General features: G+C 41.2%; 1 protein-coding gene across 1 annotated transcript in view; it reads left to right on the forward strand.

Annotated features, from left to right (window-relative positions):
* Ca10 (carbonic anhydrase 10) overlaps positions 1-21,302 on the forward strand; it is a 475,819-nt gene that overhangs the window by 357,474 nt on the left and 97,043 nt on the right. The window contains exon 4 of the mRNA XM_051195974.1: positions 19,646-19,831. Coding sequence (XP_051051931.1) covers positions 19,646-19,831 — 186 coding nt within the window. The remainder of the gene's footprint in view (positions 1-19,645; positions 19,832-21,302) is intronic.

The following is a 21,302-nucleotide window of genomic DNA, read 5'->3' on the forward strand; positions in this document are numbered from 1 at the left end:
TGTTGTCATGATGAAAGTATGAAAATGTTATTTGTTTTTTTTAATCCTCAGGAATAGCATATCATTGCAATCTATTTCAAGATCAGCCCTATGGAAAGTGATACGGAGAAGAAATGTACTGTATTTTTTGTTTGCCTTTTCTTGCCATGCTATCACTTCTCATCCTTGGCTCTTTCTTTTCCAGAAACGTGGTCAGCAGTCGAAACTGAATTCAGAAAGGAACTTGATTTTCTCTTATTCTAGCAGAAAAGGGACATTAGCATAGATGTCACACACACACACACACACACACACACACACACACACACACACACACACAGAGTGTGCAAGGAGCATGTAATTCACAGTGTAGCTTCTGGGGTTCTCCACAAATTTTCCAGTGTCAGTGAAATTCTACTATGCCTCTGTGATAGAGAGCATGTCATTATAGTTGGTTTGGATTTGATGTTGTACCAGGAACTGAAATTTAGAGTCAAGGATCCTGAACTCATAAATGTTCATACCCATATAAATACACAGCATCTTCCATGCAGAAAAATCCCAGCCAGCAATTCAGGATGGCTTCCTCTATTGGAAGCTGAGCATGAAGATCAATAGAGCAATATTTTATGAAATTCAATTTATCAAAAGATTTCATGACTTAAAGATGATGGAATATCTTATTTATTGGCAATCATGGGAACTTCAGGAATTTTTGGTGCAGCAAATGCTACAACTCAAAGTTGATTTGAAATTTCCTGTCCTTGAAAGAAGACAATGACAGAGCATCACTCTTGAAGACCAAATCTCCATCCCAAACCCTTGCAGCCAGTGTACAAATGAGCCAAGATGCCAAGCTGAAATAAATGTGGCAATGCAATGTGTTTGAAAAACTGTCTACAAATACAGATGGAGAATGAATGGGAAACTAGGGTTTTATTAATTCTTTGATAATTTTACACAGTGCATTTTAATCATAGTTACCCCTCTTCTGCCAACACCTCTCATATCTGTCACTTTTCCCTACCTATCCAACTTAGTGTCCTCATTTTCTTAAAACCCTTCCAGTCTAATTTATTCTGGTATATGTAGTCCATCTGCACTACAACTTCACACAGAGAGAGAGAGAGAGAGAGAGAGAGAGAGAGAGAGAGAGAGAGAGAGAGCAAGATGGCCCTTAATCTTTAACCCCATCCAACCTTTTCCATATGAAGTTGTAGCAAATAATTAGGTTAAAATTAACAGTCATTAAATGTGATGTGGTATCCCAGCTTGGATCCTAAAACATCAGAAAGAACATCGTGGAAAAAAATAGTGAAAAATCAAAGGAAGGCTGTAGTCTAGTTGACAGTCAACTGTCAAAGTTAATTTCATCTTTTATTAATTTTTAAGTTAGTACACAAAGTAATAGGCTTAACTATGACATTTCAACATATGTACTTTGTTCTAATTCATCCTCCTAGCCCACTGTTCCTCCTCCCAGTTCCTGCAAACCTCTGGCTGGTTCCTTGTATTTATTGTGTTTTGAATGTGAAATGTCTTCCCCAAACTTGTGTTTGAATACTTGGTCACTATCTGGAGCAAGCCTTGAGGTGGGATGTAGCTGGAAGAAATGTGTCAGTGTAGGATTGCCCTGAGGTTTCGTAGCCTGGTCCTGCTTCTTGTTCTCTCTCTGAATGAGGAGCTAGAGCCACCCTATGTGCATCCAGTGAGACCGATATCCTCCCATCATATGGAGCGGTAACCTCTTGAACTGTACACTCAAATACACCTGTCTTCCCTTAAGTTGCTTCTTGTTAGATATCAGATGACAGCAGTGCAAAATGTAAGTCATACGTCTTCCTTCCTCCTCACACATACATACACTCACTCATATATACACTCACATATACAACTCACATACATACTTACATATGTACAAATATACATGCTCACACATGTATGCACTCACTCATATACACACTAGTACTCACACTCACATATACAGTCATGCACACACTCACTCATATACTAATATGTACACTCACATACGTACTTAAATATATACACTCAAACATACACAGTCACATACATGCACTCACACATACATTCACTCATATATACACTCACATATACAACTCACATACATACATACATACACTCATACACATGCATACACATATACATATGTACATTTGCACGCATATACACACCATTTAAAATATAAATTCTGCATATGGGATGAAATGTAGAATTTGTACTGCTGAGAATGGCTTGAACTTAACATAATTTGTCTTCCTACAAATGTCAAAGTTCAACTTTTTTAATAGCTGAATGAAATTCCACTGTAACTGTATGCTACATTTTCAGTATTTATTATTTCAGTAGGTTTCTGAGCTGGTTCAAGTCCCTGGCTGTTGACTACTGAAGCAATAAACATATATGTAAAGTATCTGTAGTGTGTTCCCATAGGACTTGAACCCAACATGCCAACATTAATTTCTTAACTTGACAAATAAACATTGTTTTTGTAAGATATCAGCATTTGGGAAGCTGGCTGAAAGATGTCCCAGAATTCTCTAGGATAATGACTTTGCATCCTTATTGTAAATCTGAATTTATTCCAAAGTAGGAAGTTTATTTTAAAATTTTAAGAGGATTAAATCCACAATTTACTGACCATAGAAAGTGAAGTACTGAGAGACTCTCAGATATGGAGTCTACCCAAAGATTTAAGTAAGATATTCCCTGCTCTTCCTGTTAGCTGTGCCTGGGATTAACTGTTAGCCTCCCAAGACCCATTTTCACAATGGACGCAATGAGCCAGAAGGATGAATCAGTGGGTAAAGGCACTTGCTTCCAAGCCTGAGGACCTGAGTTTGATATCCAGGACCAACAAAGTGCAAAGAGAGAACTGAGACACCCACACATAAATTAAAGAAATGTTATAAAAGCAGAAATAACAAACTTCATAAGCTTATCATTATGAACTGATATATATATGATGAATTTGAATTAAAATGTTCAGTGCATAATAGTTGAATTTAGTTAAAAAAAAAAAAAAAAAAGAAGAAGAAGAAGAAAATGCCTGCTTCTAGCCAAGCCAAGCAAGACTCTCCTTTCAAAGATGAGAGAAACTAATAAAGCTCATCAGCCAATAGCCCCTGGTAGGGGTTAAACTCAACACCACTCAGTTCTCACCCTAAGTAAATACTTCTTAGTTATCATCATTGCATACCTACTGGTTCATGGAAACTTCACAAACCAATATCCAAGTTATTCAAAATAACTACAGTTTTACTTTCCTAGGTAAGTTCTATTATAGATATTTTTTAAAAAAAAAAATGATTGAAAAGAGAATTCCAATACCAGGGGGTCTCTTTTTGCTTTTTGTTTTTGTTTTTGTTGTTGTTTTGTTTTTCCTATATCTGTTGTTGGAGAATATAAAAATAAACAAGCTGCTATAATTTTTTTATTTCTCTACTAATAGATGATTGTCCATAAAATTAAATACTAGTTGAGGAAACTACAGCCCAAAGAAGTTCAACAGCCCTTGCAACAGTGCACAACTAAGAGCCTAGGTCCTGACAGTCTGTGCACATACTCCTGTGTTTTTGAGTCCTACTCACCTCACCTCTAGGGGTTCCGGTCTCTGCCGGCTCTAGGTTTTACACTAAGCATTGCTCAACTGGTAATGAGGACTGATCTCAGTGTCTCTCTTCAGCTGCAATTTATTCCTGGATCTACTGCTTTCTAATACCCACTGTTAATTCTTTCAAGCACCCATGCATCTGTATGACTAGAGTCACCTCAGATTGCTAGAAGCATTGTCCTCCAGAGTCCTGATGCTCTGGATAGATTGATTGCATCAGTGGCAGGCAACACCACAAACATACAAAGGGAGGGTGGGGGACAGAAACAGAGAGAGACAGAGACAGAGAGATAGGGAGAGACAGAGAGGGAGAGAGACAGAGAGAGGCAGAGACAGAGAGAGGCAGAAACATGAAGACAGAGACACAGAGAGACAGGCAGAAACACACAGAGAGAGAGAGAGAGAGAGAGAGAGAGAGAGAGAGAGAGGCAAAGGGAGGAAGGGAAGGAGAAAGGGAGAGAGGAAGAAATAGAAATAGAAAGGGTTAGACAGGAACAGGCAGGGAGAGAGTGAAAGAGAGAGGGAGCGAAGGAGAGAGAGACAGAGGGAGAGATAGAAATGGAGAGAGAGAATGAGAGGGGGGAAAGAGAAAAAGACCTGACTTGCAAGCTCTCATTAGCATTAAATGCCAAGTTTCCGGAATCCAGGCGCCTTGGTTACAAGTAAATGGGACATTGCTGCATTAATGCAGTAATGGAAATATAATGAAGGAATTTATTGTCCCTGAAAGACAGTATCTGCCACACAAATCCCACAGGGCATCCCCAGACAGAAAGTGCAGCTCCACGCCTCTAATTCCACTGGCCCATAATTACCTCGGGAGGACCCTGACCCTCCAGTTCTCCCTATTAAGAGTATATTTCCTTACAAAATGAAGCGTGCTTTATCGAATTGCATCATTTTGATCAGTGGAAATTGACATATTGGGCTCATTAGCCAGGAAGTTGGATAGTTAATTTCTGAGGCTTCTCAGAACCTGTCCCAGACCAGTCATTGAGAGAACACAACTGCCCACGATGAGGCAGGAGAAAGTTACTCCAGCGATTGCGTTCTTTTCCTCTCATTACAGAAATAATGAAGAGAAAACTTCTCTGCTACCGATACTGTTTTCCGGTCCTACAAACGCACCCTGGAATGTGCTTTCTTGCAACTGAATACTATTTAATGGGCACAGGAGCCTACTGCGGCTCCTCAGCACCATTTTCCTCTTTAAATGCTTCAACCGTAGAGAAGAAAAGATGGTCTGAGTCTTTGCCTTCATCTTTAATATTTAAAACTGTTCACACAACCTTTTAAAAATCAAATATTGATGCTGTTACCTGTTATTCTTCAAATGTAGCAATTATACTGCAGGCCCTTCGAATGTGCCTATTTTCCTTAGAATGAGAAAGGATTTTAGGGAGACATTTCCTTTCCCTGTCTGTGGCCTCCATCCTGTTCTGCCCAGGTGGAAATCAGGGAGGAGCTTTTGACTCTTAATAAGGAACGCGCTGAGGCAGCTTCCCGAAAGCACCTAGTGGGCAGGCTGGCAAGGGATAGGAGATGCAAGGAGCGTCGACAAAGTAGATTCTGCAGAATGGCGCTGTGCCCTTGGAGCGATACAGACTCCAGGCTCCTCTCCAGTTTGCCCCACAGGAGGCCAGCTTTCTTCCACCTCTGCAACCTAGATTCTTGGGGAGCAGCCAGTCTTTGCCTGGTATGATTCCACACTGCCCTCTAGTGGCCATGTCTAGAAGCCACATGTCTAACAGCCCATAACTATTTTCATCAGTCCTTCACAGAGGATTCCCCATGTCAGATCCTGGGGATATTGAGAAGAACGAGATGCACACTATGCTTACCAATTGTTCATGGTCCCTGTAGGGAGAAGCATGAATGACAGTGGTTATAAAGCAGGTTGATGAGCTTTGACACATGAGCAAATTCAAAGTGCCATGAAAACACAGGAGAGCCTCATAACCCAGCCTGTGAGGTTCTATGCAGGTGTATGAGATGGTCCTAAAGGATGAGGATAGGTATCTGCATAGAGAAAAAGAGGTGTCACTTGGGACCTGCTGGTTAAGACCTGTTACACCACTACAAAAGTGTGGTGTTAGAAGACAATTGCAGGCATTTCATTGAGATACTGTTATCATTGAGATGATAGCATTGCTTTTAGGAGGCATTTTCTTATATCGTTTTGGGATGCTTTCTATGAAGGATGGCATGCAATTATTTTATTAGTAGCATCCTTTTTTCTTTGTAGGATGGGATGTTAAAACATGCTGCATTTTACTATATACAGTGTCTGAATTGTGATTAAGATGCCAGTTGTGTAAGGACAAGGAGTTAAGGATAGTAAAAGATGAGGGGACTCCAAGAGAGGCTATGGAGAGAGAGAGGGTGGGGCAGGCCATGGAAGACTCAGAGGGGGAGGAGTCTTTAAAGTTTCCAAATACTTATAAAAAAAATGGAACAAAAAGAAAGAGGATCTGTCCACCCCATGTGAGTGTGTGGTGTGGGTGTATGTGGTATGGTGTGTGTATGTGTGGGTGTGTGTGGGTGTGTGGGTGTGTGTGTGTGTGTGTGTGTATGTGAGAGAGAGAGAGAGAGAGAGAGAGAGAGAGAGAGATCAACTGGAAGGGACTAATAAACCCATGCCTGGCCATAAGCATTTCAAATTCATTGATGAATTAGAAAGAAATGGGAAGGGAAAGTACATAATGCAAAAGTGTGATGATGTCACCTCACTGAGGAGGAATTTAAGTGTTCTTCTAAAAGGACAGAATGCAGAGATGTGGAGACAGGTTGATTGGTCTCTATTTGACCCTCTCAGTTCAAGACTATTTTCTGCTTCTAAGAAATAGACGCAAAGGGCCACCTTTGACTGGATCTAACTTTACTGATGAACATGCTCTCCTGATACCCGCAGGATCAGTTGTGCAAATAATTTTGTGGCCACTCAATACTTTAAAGACACCATTGGCTTTTCTCTGTTGGATACCCAGGTTGTGGGATCAACAAAAAAAAAAAAAAAAAAAAAAAAAAAAAAAAAAAAAAAAGAAAGAAAGAAAGAAGGAAAGGAAAGGAAAGGAAGGAAGAACCCATTTCACAGCATATACTCACCACCTTTCCTCCACAGGCATTCAACTAGACACAAATTGGCTGCCATTGTCACTGCTTTGAAGCCATGATATGAAATATCAGTTGCACGAAATGGAGCCATGTATCTCTGAAGTATTGGTTATTGCAATGTGTGTCTGCTCACCCTGGAGGTGAAATTCTAGCTCCTGTTGTCAGCTACTTAATCATATTGTTGGGCTTTACTTGGCTGTTGACTTGTAGACTTTATTGCTATTAGCCAAAGGCTGGAGAAGAAGGAGAAGGTGAATGAACGGGGGGGGGGGTGAGAATTGGCAGTGTGATGGGGGACTTTCGCTAATATAAAAATGTAGCAGCTGTGGACGATGAGTGTAGCAAGGCAGAGCATGTCAGCAGGGAATTATTTCTTATGAAAGGTGTCCTTTGTTAACGTGCTTTATTTAACATTGCAATAAAAAGAGTCAGAAAGACACACATTCAAGTCCTCCATCCTTTCTGTACCACCTCTCCCATCTAGGTGGTTTATTTAACCTCTTAGATCCCAGCTTTCCTTATTAGTAACACAGAGGTAGGGATCCTACCTACCTGTCATGTATGGGGGGTGGGGGCAGGGAAGATGACCAGTGTGAAATACTAACAGTTTGTCATCTGACAAATGTCTATTATCTGCTGACACAGATAACCGGTGCAGTCACATTGGGGCTGCTTTTGTCCCTGCATTCCAGCAACACTGAGCGGTTGCTGGTGCCTTTCTTTGTGAACACCTTTCATTTCCTACCCCTACACCTTCCTATTCTAGGTACCTCTGGATGCCCACATCCTACCCATTTGCAAGGCCCATTTCCAATGCTTTCTTCTCTCAGGAAACGGCCATGGTTCTCCTGAACTGTCATTTCTCCTTCTTAGCGCCAATTCAGCAGGCCAGCATGTGGTCTGCAAAGGTAGTCTTTCATTCACTCTCTCTTATTCATTTGCATCCCTCTGCGACCTGTTTGCCCTCACTGAACCCCAGTTTCTTCATCAAATGATGATAATGAAAGTGCCTACTTCCTAGAGTACAGCCAAGAAAAGAATTGCTAATGCATGCACAGTAGCATGCACACCGAGCTCCAGAGAGAGACAGCATAGCACTGAAATATCAGTAGGACCATCTCTACACATGGCCTCTCATCAAAGCATGGGACTCACGTGGTCACTTGCTTCTAAAAGGACAACACGTGCTATTCCTAGATATCGGGGCTGGGGAAGTGGATACTGCCCTTGCTGTGTATGCAAACATGAAGACTGGAGAACAATCCCCAGAACCCACATAAGAAACTCAAGCTAAAGGTTGGAGGATATAGTTCAGTGATAGAGTGGTTAACTAGCATGCATGAGACCCAGCACTCAATCCTAGTACCTACAAAATGCAAGTTAACATTTTTGATGTTACACTTTTGTTAATTCTTTGAAAATTTCATTCAATGTATTTTGATCACATGCAACACCCACTCTCCCTCCAACTCCTCCCAGATCCATCTCTTACTTCCCTAATCCCCCAATTTTGTGTCCTCTCTCTCTCTATCTATCTATCTCTCTCTCTCTCTTTTTTTTTTTTTTAATAATTTGGATTTCCATTTACGCTGCCCATATACTTCTGGGTTTGGGGCCATGGACTGAAACATGGTCAACATATCAGGCTCAACCCCTTAAAGAAAACTAACTTTCCCTCCTCCAGAAGCTATCAGCTGTCCAACGCTCCTCAGCTAGGAATGGGGGCTTGTGAGCCCTTCTCTGAAGCTAGACTGCTCACTGGGTGGGTTTGGCTCTGCTCTTGTACAAGCAGCCTCAGGAGCCAAGAGTTCATGAGTGCTGTGGTCTTGTCATGTCCAGAAGACACAGCTTTGTTCTGGTCTTTCGAGAATTCTAAACCTTACAGTATCAGTCCCCTCTTCCAAGATGGACCTGAATCTTGGGGGGTAGGTATAACAAACATTTTTTTAAGCTGAGTAGGTGTGGCATCTACATACAATCCCAGCAGAAGTAGACGCAGGAAAACCCAGGAGCAAGCTAACTAATCAGAGTAGCTGGAGTTGGTGAACTTCAGGCTCAGTTAGAGACCCTGTCTTAATAAATAAAGTGTAAAGAGATTGAGGAATACACCCAATATCGTGGATAAATAAGAATCTGGGAAAACAGGCCAATGGATGTTTATTCAGGGAGAAATCACTTACAACAGAAACAGATGACCGCCAGCAGGTTCCCATCCCAAGGATGCCTCCAGATGCTATCTGTCTCCAACCATGAAGCAAGAGAGAGGCCTCTGGGGTCCCCAACCCCAGACCTAGTTCTCCCAGGTCACATCTGCACCTGCCCCCACCCCCAATGGACATGGTCAGTGCAACAACTGCCAATGGGATGGATATCTCACTACAATCCAATGTCAACTTTGGGCCTCTATATGCACCCACACATGCACCTTCACACACACCTGCACCTACACATGTGACCATGAATACATACAACACACACACACACAGCTACAGTAGTCAATCACAACAGACATGAGTGTGATCACAGTTGCATCTGAGTGGAGCACTACAGGGTTATGATGATATTTCTTTATCTGCCTAAGGACCTGACCCTTTCTTGCAAAGGACAGGGGATGTTCATTAAGTTGCAGAGGCTCTGAGCTATGCAAAGTATGTGAAAACTGGACAGTGGCAGGAAACATCAGCTGTACAGTCATTGCCTGACAAGACTAATAACTTTGGTGAGCGTAGAATGAATGCCTGACCTTCAAGATGGGAACAGAGCCTGTGTGATCCCGCAGGAAGGAGGAAGCAGATGCGCGAAGGCTTCTGGGAATTCCTTTATGATCTCCCAGTAAATACACCTGTGAACAAAAGGTCTCCCACTTTTATGTGGCTGATCTTTTCAGCTAATGAAATGATTCTAGCATGCAACCAGCTTCTTAGCAGGAATATTAAGAGGTTCATAATTTGTGTAAGTATTGTTAAGGTCTATGTGCGGGTGTGTATGCCCCATAAAAGTTGCCATGTGAATCACGCTCAAAATATTAAAAAGCTTGGTACATTAAAAGCTGTCACTTGTGTAGGAAACAGATACAAACGGGTGACACCATACTCTTAATTTATTTCTAGACTATTTTTCTCCTTGAAGTTTAGTAGCTTCGTCAAATGCCCAACTGGCCCACTTTATAGACTGCAGATTTGAAAGGAAGATGAGCCAAGCTACTCTTCTCCATATGGTGGTCACAAACCTCCTGTAGCTGTGGAGTGTGTTTATCTGCCAGTAGCCAAGGGAGATTCACTTGAAGACTACTCTCAGCTACAAAAGTCATGAACACTCAAATACCTTATATCAAAAGGTTCTTTATTTGCAGATAACCTATGCACATCCCCATATATTAAGTATCTATATTACTTAAAACATTCAATACAATAAAGTGTGTGGTTGTGGTTGCAATACTGATGAAATACTGACAAGAAAAATGTCTGTGCTTGTTTATTATTGATGCAGTCCTTACTTTTTGGTTTTTTTGTTTGTTTTTCAAATATTGTCAGTCTGTTGTTAGTTGGAGTCTCAGATTCAGAAGCCTCTGTTGGGGTGGGCTGACTGTGTGTGTAACATGTGGTGAGTTGGAATTAGGATGTGTTTAGAAGTGTAAAAGACACATTGAGCTCCTAAAACTTAGGGCAGGGCAAAGGGAGAGTATAAAATATCTCATTAGCAATTTTTGTATTGATTATGTGTAAGGTTAGGTGAAATATATTCTTAACGTCAGTTTCACTGTTTTGTTGTTTTGTTAATGTCCGCACTAGAAAACTTCAAGTTTCAGCTTAGAGATACCTTCCATTTCTACTGGTAGCTTCTCTATTGTGCTCTATTGTGCCCATGTTGAACCATCCAAGTCCCCCTTTGTTTACTTTTAAAGTGATAATATAAAAGGATACTAAGTAAAATGTGTGTCCTTGGACTTCCTGTTCTCAGGCACCTTTTAGCCTCACAGGTCCACCTCCCAGTTCCCTGTATCTCAGAGACACCTGAAAGATGAGTCACAGTGCTCCCTAGTCCCCCCCTTCCCCCACCAAGTCCCCAACACTACATTGTGGCACCTGCCTCAGTTGTGTACATTTTCTGCTGATTATGTGACCTTGAGTACAGAATGGAGCACCCGGTGAGCAAGACTCTAGGATATAGGGTGTGCCAGTCAAGCTTCTCATCACAAACAAATCCCTGAAAGGAACAGTTTCAAGTAGGAATGATTGCATTTGGCTCATAGTTCCAACGGTTCCAGTCAAGGTTAACTGGTGCCATTGTTTCTGAGTGTATGTTAAGATAGAACAACATGGTATAAGGATGGTATAAGACAATGCAGCTCACCTCCTGGTAGTCTGTTTGGGGAGACTGAAGAAAAGAGAGAGTGTAAATCTCCCCCAGGAATCTACTTCCTCCAAATAGGCACCACCACCCATACCACTATCATTCTATAAATCTGTCAAGGATTGAATCCGTTGGTTAGGTCTGGGGCTTGGAATCCAATCACTTCTTGATCATTAAGACCAGCAAATAGGGACCAAGCTTTAATACATGAGCCTACTGAAGAGGTACTCCATATCTAAACCACAACACCATTGGAGATTAATGTCAAATAATTAACTTTGCATACAATGAAATGATGAATAAACATAGGGATTTGCCATATACCCCCAAACATTGGCTGTTTCTGGCCCCTTTGAAAAAAACTGGCATCAATGATTCTAACATCTGACCAGCGGGACTGGCGATGCCCATATGGGGGGTGCTAAGAAGGCAATCTACACCCCCCCACCAATGCCAGTGCTGCTGTATTCCATGGGCTCTCTCATCTTAGGCGATGAAATAACTGGAGATTGGAAGTGATTTGCCTGAAGCCCTGTGAATCAGGGATTGAACTAAATGGCATTACACCAGAAATAACCGTTCTACTGCAAGTCTCAATGTGTTAATTAAAGTGACCTAACCTTGGATTTTCACAGTTTAGAGAAAACTATTGGCCCCAGAATGAATCAATGTATAGTCCTCTCCATATGTCTACAAGGAACTTTGGCAGCATATCTATATAATTATTAAAGCAGTCCTGTAAGGCACAGAAAGAGGATGAAAGAAATCACTCTACACTGCTATGTCTCTAACCCCTAGCATTGAATATCTGTTTAATTCTGCTCCGAATTCCTCAAAAAGAGGAGTCTCGAAAGAAGCCAGCAGCTACTCTCGTCCCATCTCATACCTACTGAATCGAATAAAGAATGCACTTGGCTTACGTACCCAGAAGAACTCAAAACAAAATCTGGTCACCTTTTATTTAATAAGTAGAAAACTAGTGCTGTCTGTGTGCTTATAAAACAAGAATTAAAAAAATGTAAGCCATTAAATATATTCTCTGTAATATATAACAGGTATGTAATATGTGATAAAGCATATATTAAATAGATATGGTTTGCTTGTTAAACTATATTTAAAAAAAAAAATACAAATGCGTGTGTTCAACTTAAACCCAATTTGAGCTAACGGGATGGGGAAATTAGAAGCAATCTGTTTTCAACCAAATGGTGCCATCTTGGTTCCAGTTGCTCTCTTCATCCACAGAGGATTCCAGCCAGTCACTAGGGACTCAAAAAAATTAAATTCAGACAACCAGCTGTGAGTGACTTGGCAAGAACCCTGCAGGCTCTCAATGTGATAATTGGAAAGCAGTGCCCAGGACTCCCATTTGGGAACTCATATACCAGAACTATAATGGAAAACTCATTCCAGATATCTCAGAGTATCTAGAATACTCATGCTCAGAGTTTGGGAAGGGCTGGGTATCAATAACTTTGTGTGTAAAACAATAATAAGTCTAATTCTTACCACCAACTCATGGGCCCCTCAAGGACTGCAGAGGACAGGAAGACTTCTCTTTACTTAGTCCTTAAGTTGGTAGACTTACACACCTATTCATCTTCCATCCTGTCATTAACCTCATACCCCTGGAGTTTGTGAAAAAATGATCCATTATTTGAAGAGTCAATATTACCATAAACTAAATCTGGTTTTCTATAACAATAGAATTGATATAATAATAAGCATCATATATGATTGTTTCATCTGTTTATCCAGGGTTTTTTTTCAAAAAAAATCCTAGCCAAAAACTGGCCGATTGAGACAAAAATAGAAAAATTAAATTTAGCAATGCTAAGGAAGGATCCTCTCTCTGTCTTCCCTGCAGAGTTAAGAGTGATAGGTGAGATCCTGCCCACTCCCAAAGCTCCATGGCCTTTACCTTCTTGATATCCAATCCCCACCATTCCTAACCATTATAGTAAAGTTTAAGTAACAGAAAACCTTTGGACAGATACTGTGCAATGTCAACTTTCCAGATACAAGGTATCATGTAAGTGGCATCTGAAAATATCAGGGTAGTTTGTTTCTATTTTTGTATGGATTATGGCTTTTATACATAATACTTCAGTATAATGTACACATGCTTAGCACTCCAGAATTGTGTACATGTACCTAGTATTCCAGTACTATGTACATACGCTTATTGTTCCTGTACTGTGTACATATGCTTATTGTTCCTTGCTATGTACATACACTTAGCACTGCATATATGTCCATATACTTAGCTCCAGGACTATGTGCATGCACTTAGCACTCCAGTACTTTAAACTCAGTCACTATGCATCAGCAGAAATAACTTACCTAAACACAAACACTATAATGACCACACCAATTAACATGCCAACATGGACAGGGGATCATCCATGGTGGCTTATACTTAGATGATGAGCTATAAGTTATCAAGGGCTCCTAGGAGAGGGAAAATGATTTTCCTCTGAGGACAACATTTCATATAGACTGTCCATTTGAAGTAGTCAGCCCTGCATATGTGTATGTATACGCAATACTAAATGGACTCAGTGGGATGTGTGTGTGTGTGTGTGGTGTGTGTGTGTGTGTGTAACAATAATAATTAAAGATTAAGAGGCTATGAACTTGAGAAAGATATGGGGGAGACATTGGGCAAACTGAAGGAATAAGGAAGGACGGGAGTGATGTAGGTATATTATTCAAACACAAAATCAACCAGTGACTGATAGAGGCAGGTTCGGAGACCCACAGCCAAACACTGGGCCAAGCTCAGGGAATCCTGCTGTGGAGAGGGAAGGGAGATTGCAGGAGGCCTAGATGGGGGAGTGTGGGGGTGGGAGGAGTGTGGAAGGGAGGTCAGGGGCATCAGAAGAAAGCCCACAGAAGCAGCTGGCCTGGCTCATGGGAACTCACAGAGTCTGAACAAACAACCAAGGAGCCTGCATGGAACCAACCTAGGCCCTCTGTATATATGTGAAAGCTGTGTAGCTTGGTCTGTTTGTGGGGCTCCTAACAATGGAAGTCCCTGGTATTTTGGCTGGCTCTTACCCTTTTCTTCATGCTGGATTGCCTTGTCCAATCTGAATACAGGGGGAGGTGGTTGGTCTTATGGCAGCTTGATATGCCATGCCTTGCTGATGCCCATGGGAGCTCTGCCCCTTTGTGATCAAATATGGAAGATGGATGGTTGGGGGGGGCAGAGAGGAAGTGGGAAGAGGGAGTTGGGGGAGAGGAGGTTGTAAAATAAATTAATTAATAAAAAATAATTTCTTAAAGTGAAAATTGAGGGAAAGGGAGAAAGAATAAGAAAAGAATCCGCATATAAATGGGGACATGAGATTGTTTGTCTGAGTCACACCACTTAATATAATCCAAATCCTTCTGTTTTCCTGCAAATGGCATAGTTTCCTGCTTCTTCACAGCTGGCTAAGAGTCCTTTGCATAGACATATCATGTTTTCACTTTCCATCTTCTCTTGCTGGGCGTCTAGGCTGATACTGTCCCCTTGCAGTTATGAAAGTGCAGCTATAAACTGAGTGTGCAGGGGTCTCTGCAGTAGGCTAGTCTTGGGAGCACGTGCATGAGAGGTCTATCTGGATAATGTAGTAGTTCTGTTTCTAATGCTCTGAGAAAGCTCCATACTGATTTCCACAGTAGCGGCATTAGTTTACACTTGAAGTGTGGGAGCATGGGTTTAGACCCTGAAACTAGGCAGGGGATCATAAGGAGAGAAAAGCGGTATCCAGGAAGGTGCGGGGCCAGGGAGCAAAAGATCTCAGTAACATTCGAGTGTAAAGAAGGCTGTGGGGGATGAGCATAGGGAAGGAAAGGGGGAAGAGAGACAACAAAAATAAATCAATTTTGTTTGGAAACTGCTATAATGAGGCCTAATTCTTTGTATACTGATTTTGTAAACTGGATTTAAAGAAGACTCGGGAGAAATGGGCCCATCAGATCAATGAACAAAGTCAGGCGGGGATGACTTCTAGCTTGGGATCTGTCTCAGTTTTCTGGTTTATTGGGTTTGATTATTCCTGAAGTCATTTTAACTCCAGGCTCCATTTGGCCCTCATTTCATCCACCTGTATTCACTGGGCTGCAGCACTGTTCATGACTGGAGATCAGTAGGTTCTTCCACACTGTTCTTCCTTGAACAGTGCCCCAAGTGTGCCTTGTGAATAAGCAGACCCCCAGCTTTTTGCATTCCGCCTTCACAAATCAGCCCCTTAGTGTCTGTATCAGGACTCTGCAGGAAACCAGGCTAAGCAGTGTTCTTAAACCCCTTACACTAACTAATTGCATTGCAAAGACCTATTACACACTTCAGCAGGCCAGTCAAAGATGCATAATAGGAAAGCTGAGTTGCAAAGAAAAGACACCTAATTTATGACAGGCTGTAGGCCATTCTTCACTAACCCTTCTTGGCACCAAGTGGCCTTCCTAATTATGGGATCAGACTTTTGGTTGGTAAACCTACACTGGACACATTACCCATCTCTCCGTTCTCAGAAAGTGAGAACTAATATCTTGCTTCCCTAGATCTGGAAACTCCCCCAAAGGTGTCCTGCCCAGGCTTGGGCAAATTAAACACATTCTGACATCTCTGCATTAATGTTACATTTTGTTTGAGTTGATCCCTAATCCCAGATGCCACATATAAACCACATAGTTTCACCACCTCTTCCTGACGACCTATAACTTACATTCAGAGCTGTAGAACTTGGAATCCCAATGTTCTGGAGGATAATGGGGCTCTTGGGGTTTCCCATAGGGAAACATTTTTGTTTTGTTTTTCAAGACGTGGTTTCTCCATGTAGCCCTGGCTGTCCTGGAAATCACTCTACAGACCAGGCTGGCCTAAAACTTAGAGGTCCACCTGCCTCTGCTTCCCAAGTGTTGGGATTAAAGATTTGCACCACCTCTACTGGGATCCCATGGAGAAACTGTAAGTGCAGTCTTTAATGTCCTTCATCTAAGAATAAGGGATAAGTCAGCATTCCTCACATGGTCAGTGTAAGCAAGTTATTGATACTATTGGCATACCACCTCAACAGGCATATATGCCCTGCTTCCTTTAATACATGTAGCTCCACCTAGTCTTAAATCCCTGTAGCTAGGGAAACAAGGTCTTCTATCTTCATCCTAAAGTGGACAGCAGCCTAGCATCCAATCTGAGTCCTCCATATTCTTGAAAAACAGTTCTATTACCTGCCACACCCACACCCCCAGAATTGCCTAAAAACTTATCTACATGCAAAATAAATGACACCCCAGACCCAACTTTCATATGAAATGGGCAGAGTGTTGCTTCTTCTCCTTGCCTCCAGTTGCACTGAATTGAGACAAAGGCTAGCGAGCTCTGGGACAGTCAGGGGCGACCTGGATATTCCCTGCAGCTGCAGCTTCTCCACTCACCTGTTTCCCAGTCTGCATAAGCAAACTTTTCCCAACATTCTGTGCACAAAACTCATTCATTGGAAACACAGTAATTAGCATTACAGATAAAATGACACTGGGTGCAGTGTTAATTACTATGGTGCAGATGTACTGTTAGATTCAGATATCATACATAACATTGACAAGCCTTTATTTTTAAATTAAAGTGCAACAAACCATACCCTGGCTACACATATTTTTATGATTAATACAAATTAATGTTATTTCATTGTCTAGAGAAAGGGTATAGATAAGAAGATATTGCATCTAATTGTAATAACGTAATGGTGTATGCTATATATCCCCCCAGCTGCATGCACACTAGGGGCTTGCATAGGGAAGTGTGAGTTTTGTGAAGACAAAGACCATGCATGCTCCTCATAGTATCCCAAGTTCCTAGCACAACACTGAACCTGGATGAATGAACTGCTGATGAATGAATGAGAATTAACTGAAAATGAATGAATTAATTAATGAAGATACAACCATATGTATAGAAGGGAATCTAGGGAAAATAGATAACCAAAAAGCAAAATGATTTATCTTTTGATTCTTCTAGTTTTGTTTTGCTTTTTAGCCTTCAAAATATGTTGTCTGTTACCCATATTTAGCATAATTAAGTCCAAGTAGATCATCTGAAAGTAGCAACTGAGTGATGTTTCACAAGTACCATCATAATCCACCAGGTTCTGGAAAGAGAAGGAAGTGGGCGGAAGGGAGATGGAGGAGGAGCATCCTTCAACACCAGTGAGGCATGCATGCACTAGCCAAAAGAGAGGGGAAGAGAATGAATATGTTGGGCCAATGCAAATATTATTTTTTTTGTTTGTTTGTTTGTTTGTTTGTTTGTTTGTTTTTTCTGGGGTGGGGTTCAAGACAGGAATTCTTTGTAGCCATGGAGCCTGTCTTGGAACTGCTCTGCAGACCAGGCTGGCCTCCAATTCACAGAAATCTGTCTGCCTCTGCCTCCTGAGTGCTGGGATAAAAATTGTGTGCCACCACATCCTGGCATTTGTTTAATAATATGACTTCACAGGGGAATTGTTTTCATCTTTACCATGAATATGATATACATAACTTAAACTTTGTCACCTTAATCACTTTAGTTCAAAAGTATTAAATACATTTATGACACTGCATACCCTTCAACCCATCCACCACCAGAACTTCTGTCTTGCAAAACTGAAACTTTATGTCCATTAAACACTAACTTCCCTTTCCTTCCTGACCCCAGGCTCTCCCATCTCTATTCTACTTGCTGTCTCTGCAATTTAAAATGCTTTCTTTAGACACCTCATATAAATGAGGTTCCTTTATAGTTAAAGTAACTACTAATTTGTCTGTCACTTGACTATTTGCTTTGAAGATGGCTTATGGTTTTCTTTTGGCTGTTTTATTTCTCACCCCTCATTTCCATGAGGAAATTTGTGTTACATCAATTATATGATTATGGACTGAAGCTTCGTGGAATTAAAGTCACATAGCTGACAAGAAGTGGACTGGGAATCTTTTGACACCAAAGACCCCAATTCTTACATTTGCCTTGTGTCAGTGTGTTTCTGAAATACTGGGAGAAACTGTTACATACAAAGTCCTGGACTGGAACTTAAAAGAGACATATGCTACTTTTGTCATAGGAACTGGCAATACACGTGTGCTAGACTGGAGAAATGGGAGTAGAACCTTTCACACGGATCACTTGGTGACAAGAAAAGTTAGCTAAAAAAATTAATAATAAAGAAAATTGCCGATAAGATGTAAAGTCTCTGATGAATGCAGCCCAGGTGCCCTGAGTAATTTGAATGAAGATCTACAAAGAAATACAGAGTTTTGGTGATTTTCATCCATTTGCCCACTCACTCACTCTCACTCTGGCTTTCTCTCACTCCCTTTTCCCCTTCACTACCTGCCCCCACATGGACCCTGCCTTCCAGTAACAGTTACTGGAGTAATGGTGAATGCCACTGTCTGACATACTTAGCAATCTAAGAACTAAACCAATCCCTCACAAGACCAGGATCAGAAATGTAGAAGGGCAAGCCCCTGGACAAATACTTAAAGAACATAACTAATTACATCATTGGATAGTGGCATAGTGGTGCATAGTTTTAGTCCCAGAACTTAAGGTCTGAGGATTGGGAGTTTGAGACCAACTTGAGCTACATAAAAAGACACTCTCTCACTGAAGAGACATATAGCCAGATATTAGGAGATAGATAACTAATAGATAATAGATAGGTAAATGGTTCATGATTGATTGGCTGGCAGATAGACAGATAGATGGAAATTATAGGAAGTCTCTAAGGAATTGCTGAGAGAAAACTATCTACTTAAAGAGTAAAGAGGATGAAAATCCTAGTAATTCAGCATCCGAAAACCCAGAAGCAACCCATCAAGTTTCCTTCAAAGTCTCTCCCAAGCTTTCCAAGCTAAACTGGGGAAAGAAGGGAGACTCCAAGATGAGAATGATACAAGGTCATTTGTAGAGCCCAGAAAATTGATCCAAAGAAAAAGGCAAGTAGTGGGAGGTACTGAAGCAAGATGGGACCAGGAATGAGAAATAAGGTTTGGATGTGAGAAATGGGACCCCATGTAACTCTTTAGATAGCCCTGAAGCTACATTCTCTGAGTGAGGACCAGAACTTTCTGTGTGATGTCTGCTACTAGGATGGGAGAGGGATCTAACTGAGACAACTGGCTGGGTGCTTGAGATTTCAAAGTGTATTGGTCTCCCTCTGAGACAGTGGCTTTCTCATCCCTCACTTGGACCCCTTAAATGCTCTGCTCATTGCTTTCCCTGGTTTCTTACACCCAAGATTTTGAACTTTTATGCCATCTCTACCTTGCAGACAGACAACTACAATGAGAGGGATAAACTATGTGATGTACAAAATAGTCATCACAGTTGGAGAGAAACCTGCTAAATTCCTCCCTTCAAGTTCCTTAGTGTCACCAGAAGTACTTTAGAAGCTGGGTATAGAAAGAAAACCCTCTGAAGAGACTGCCATGTCCTTCCACATGTGGATTTATCCTGAAGATATATATGGCATGCACCTCTCTGAGCTTGGGGGGGAAATGGAAGGAAAACCCCTATCTGACCTGTTTTCCATTGCCTTGTAGGTCAGTGGGACTATGTACAACACCGGAAGGCATGTGTCCCTCCGCCTGGACAAGGAGCACTTGGTCAACATTTCAGGAGGGCCCATGACATACAGCCACCGCCTGGAGGAGATCCGGCTACACTTTGGGAGTGAGGACAGCCAAGGGTCAGAGCACCTCCTCAATGGACAGGCCTTCTCTGGGGAGGTATGTGAATTTTCCAAAGTACTAAGATTTAGTGCCAACATGTTCAGATCCGGTGCCTGTTTCAATTCAAACAATCACAGATGGGAAGGCTTCCCTTGACTCGGTGAAAGAAGGGTCCTGCCTCCTTTTTCCATGTGTCTTTTGCAGATTCCCTGGAGAGACTACAAGTGATACAATATTTCCTTCTTAAACACTAATACAGGTCTCTTGGGACTCTCACCCTGACATGTCCAAGGGCAGTGCTTGTCAACCTTCCTAGAGCTGAGACCCTTTAATACAGTTCCTCATGCTGTGGTGACCCCAACAATAACATTATTTTTGCTGCTACTTCGTAAGTGTAATTTTACTACTGTTATGAATCATAATGTAGATAATTGATATGTGACCTCTATGTGGGGTTGCGACCACTGAAGAATTATTTAACCTCAAGCCCTCACATTTTCTGTGCCTCTCCATTTTTTACCTCTGAACCATTGGCCTCCCATGCATCCTGTATGACAGCACAGCTTCCCTTCTGGTGAAATGGTATTACTTGCCCAAACATGCAATGCAATGCACTGTGAAATCAATGTCAAGGAACTGAAGAGTTTGTCTGAAATTTTGCAGAATGGAAATTCCATTGTGTCACACTATTGATGGTGAGTGTTGCCATGTGCCACCATCAGTTCAGACAAAAATAATCAAAGTAAAGCAATGAACCACAGTTTCAGATGAGATAAGAGATAAGGTTTAGCCAGATTTCATCTTTGATATGACACTTGGCCTATTTTATTCTTTACACTTATGAACAATTATAACTTAAGGATCAGGTGTTCTCATATAATAAGTAACTGTATGTAGGTTCCTAGTAAGAATCCTAATAACTGATGTCAAATAAAAGACTTTAAAATTAAAACAATATACATTTTTATGATCTTTTTATTTTGTTATTTAAGGTCATGATTAAAACCTGACATTGTTTTTGTTTGTTTGTTTGTTTTGGGGGGTTGTTTTGTTTTGTTTTGTTCTAATGTGTGCTAAGGCTACATACCATCAAATAGACCACAAGTTGAAGAAATTCATAAGCCAGATTTTGATGTGCATTCAAAATACATAGACTGGGAGTCATCTTGGGGACCCTACTAGTTACTAGGGACACATGAATTTAAAAATGAAAAAGAAGAAAAGAGTTCATTCTCCAAAGAAGTTCAAAGGGGACTATATTCAAATCATTGAAGTATAATGTCATGCTGAAATGGAGAGGTACAAAGGCGCAGGCAGCCTCAAAGAAAGACATGACACATTCTACTTGAAAGGGTCAGGGAAGTTTCACAGAGGAGGTGCCCTTTGAACTGGGCTTGAAGAGAAGCAATGAAGAATAATTTTAAAATATCAGCTTTGGAGTCAAAGGGCCTGAATTTGTAGCCCCTGCTTTGATATATACCATGTTATCTTGGGATGTCATGTGATGCTTCTAAGGCACAATTTAGAC

The sequence above is a fragment of the Phodopus roborovskii genome, unplaced genomic scaffold (assembly GCF_943737965.1).
Source record: "Phodopus roborovskii unplaced genomic scaffold, PHOROB, whole genome shotgun sequence".
In the NCBI taxonomy this organism is placed as follows: Eukaryota; Metazoa; Chordata; class Mammalia; order Rodentia; family Cricetidae; genus Phodopus; species Phodopus roborovskii.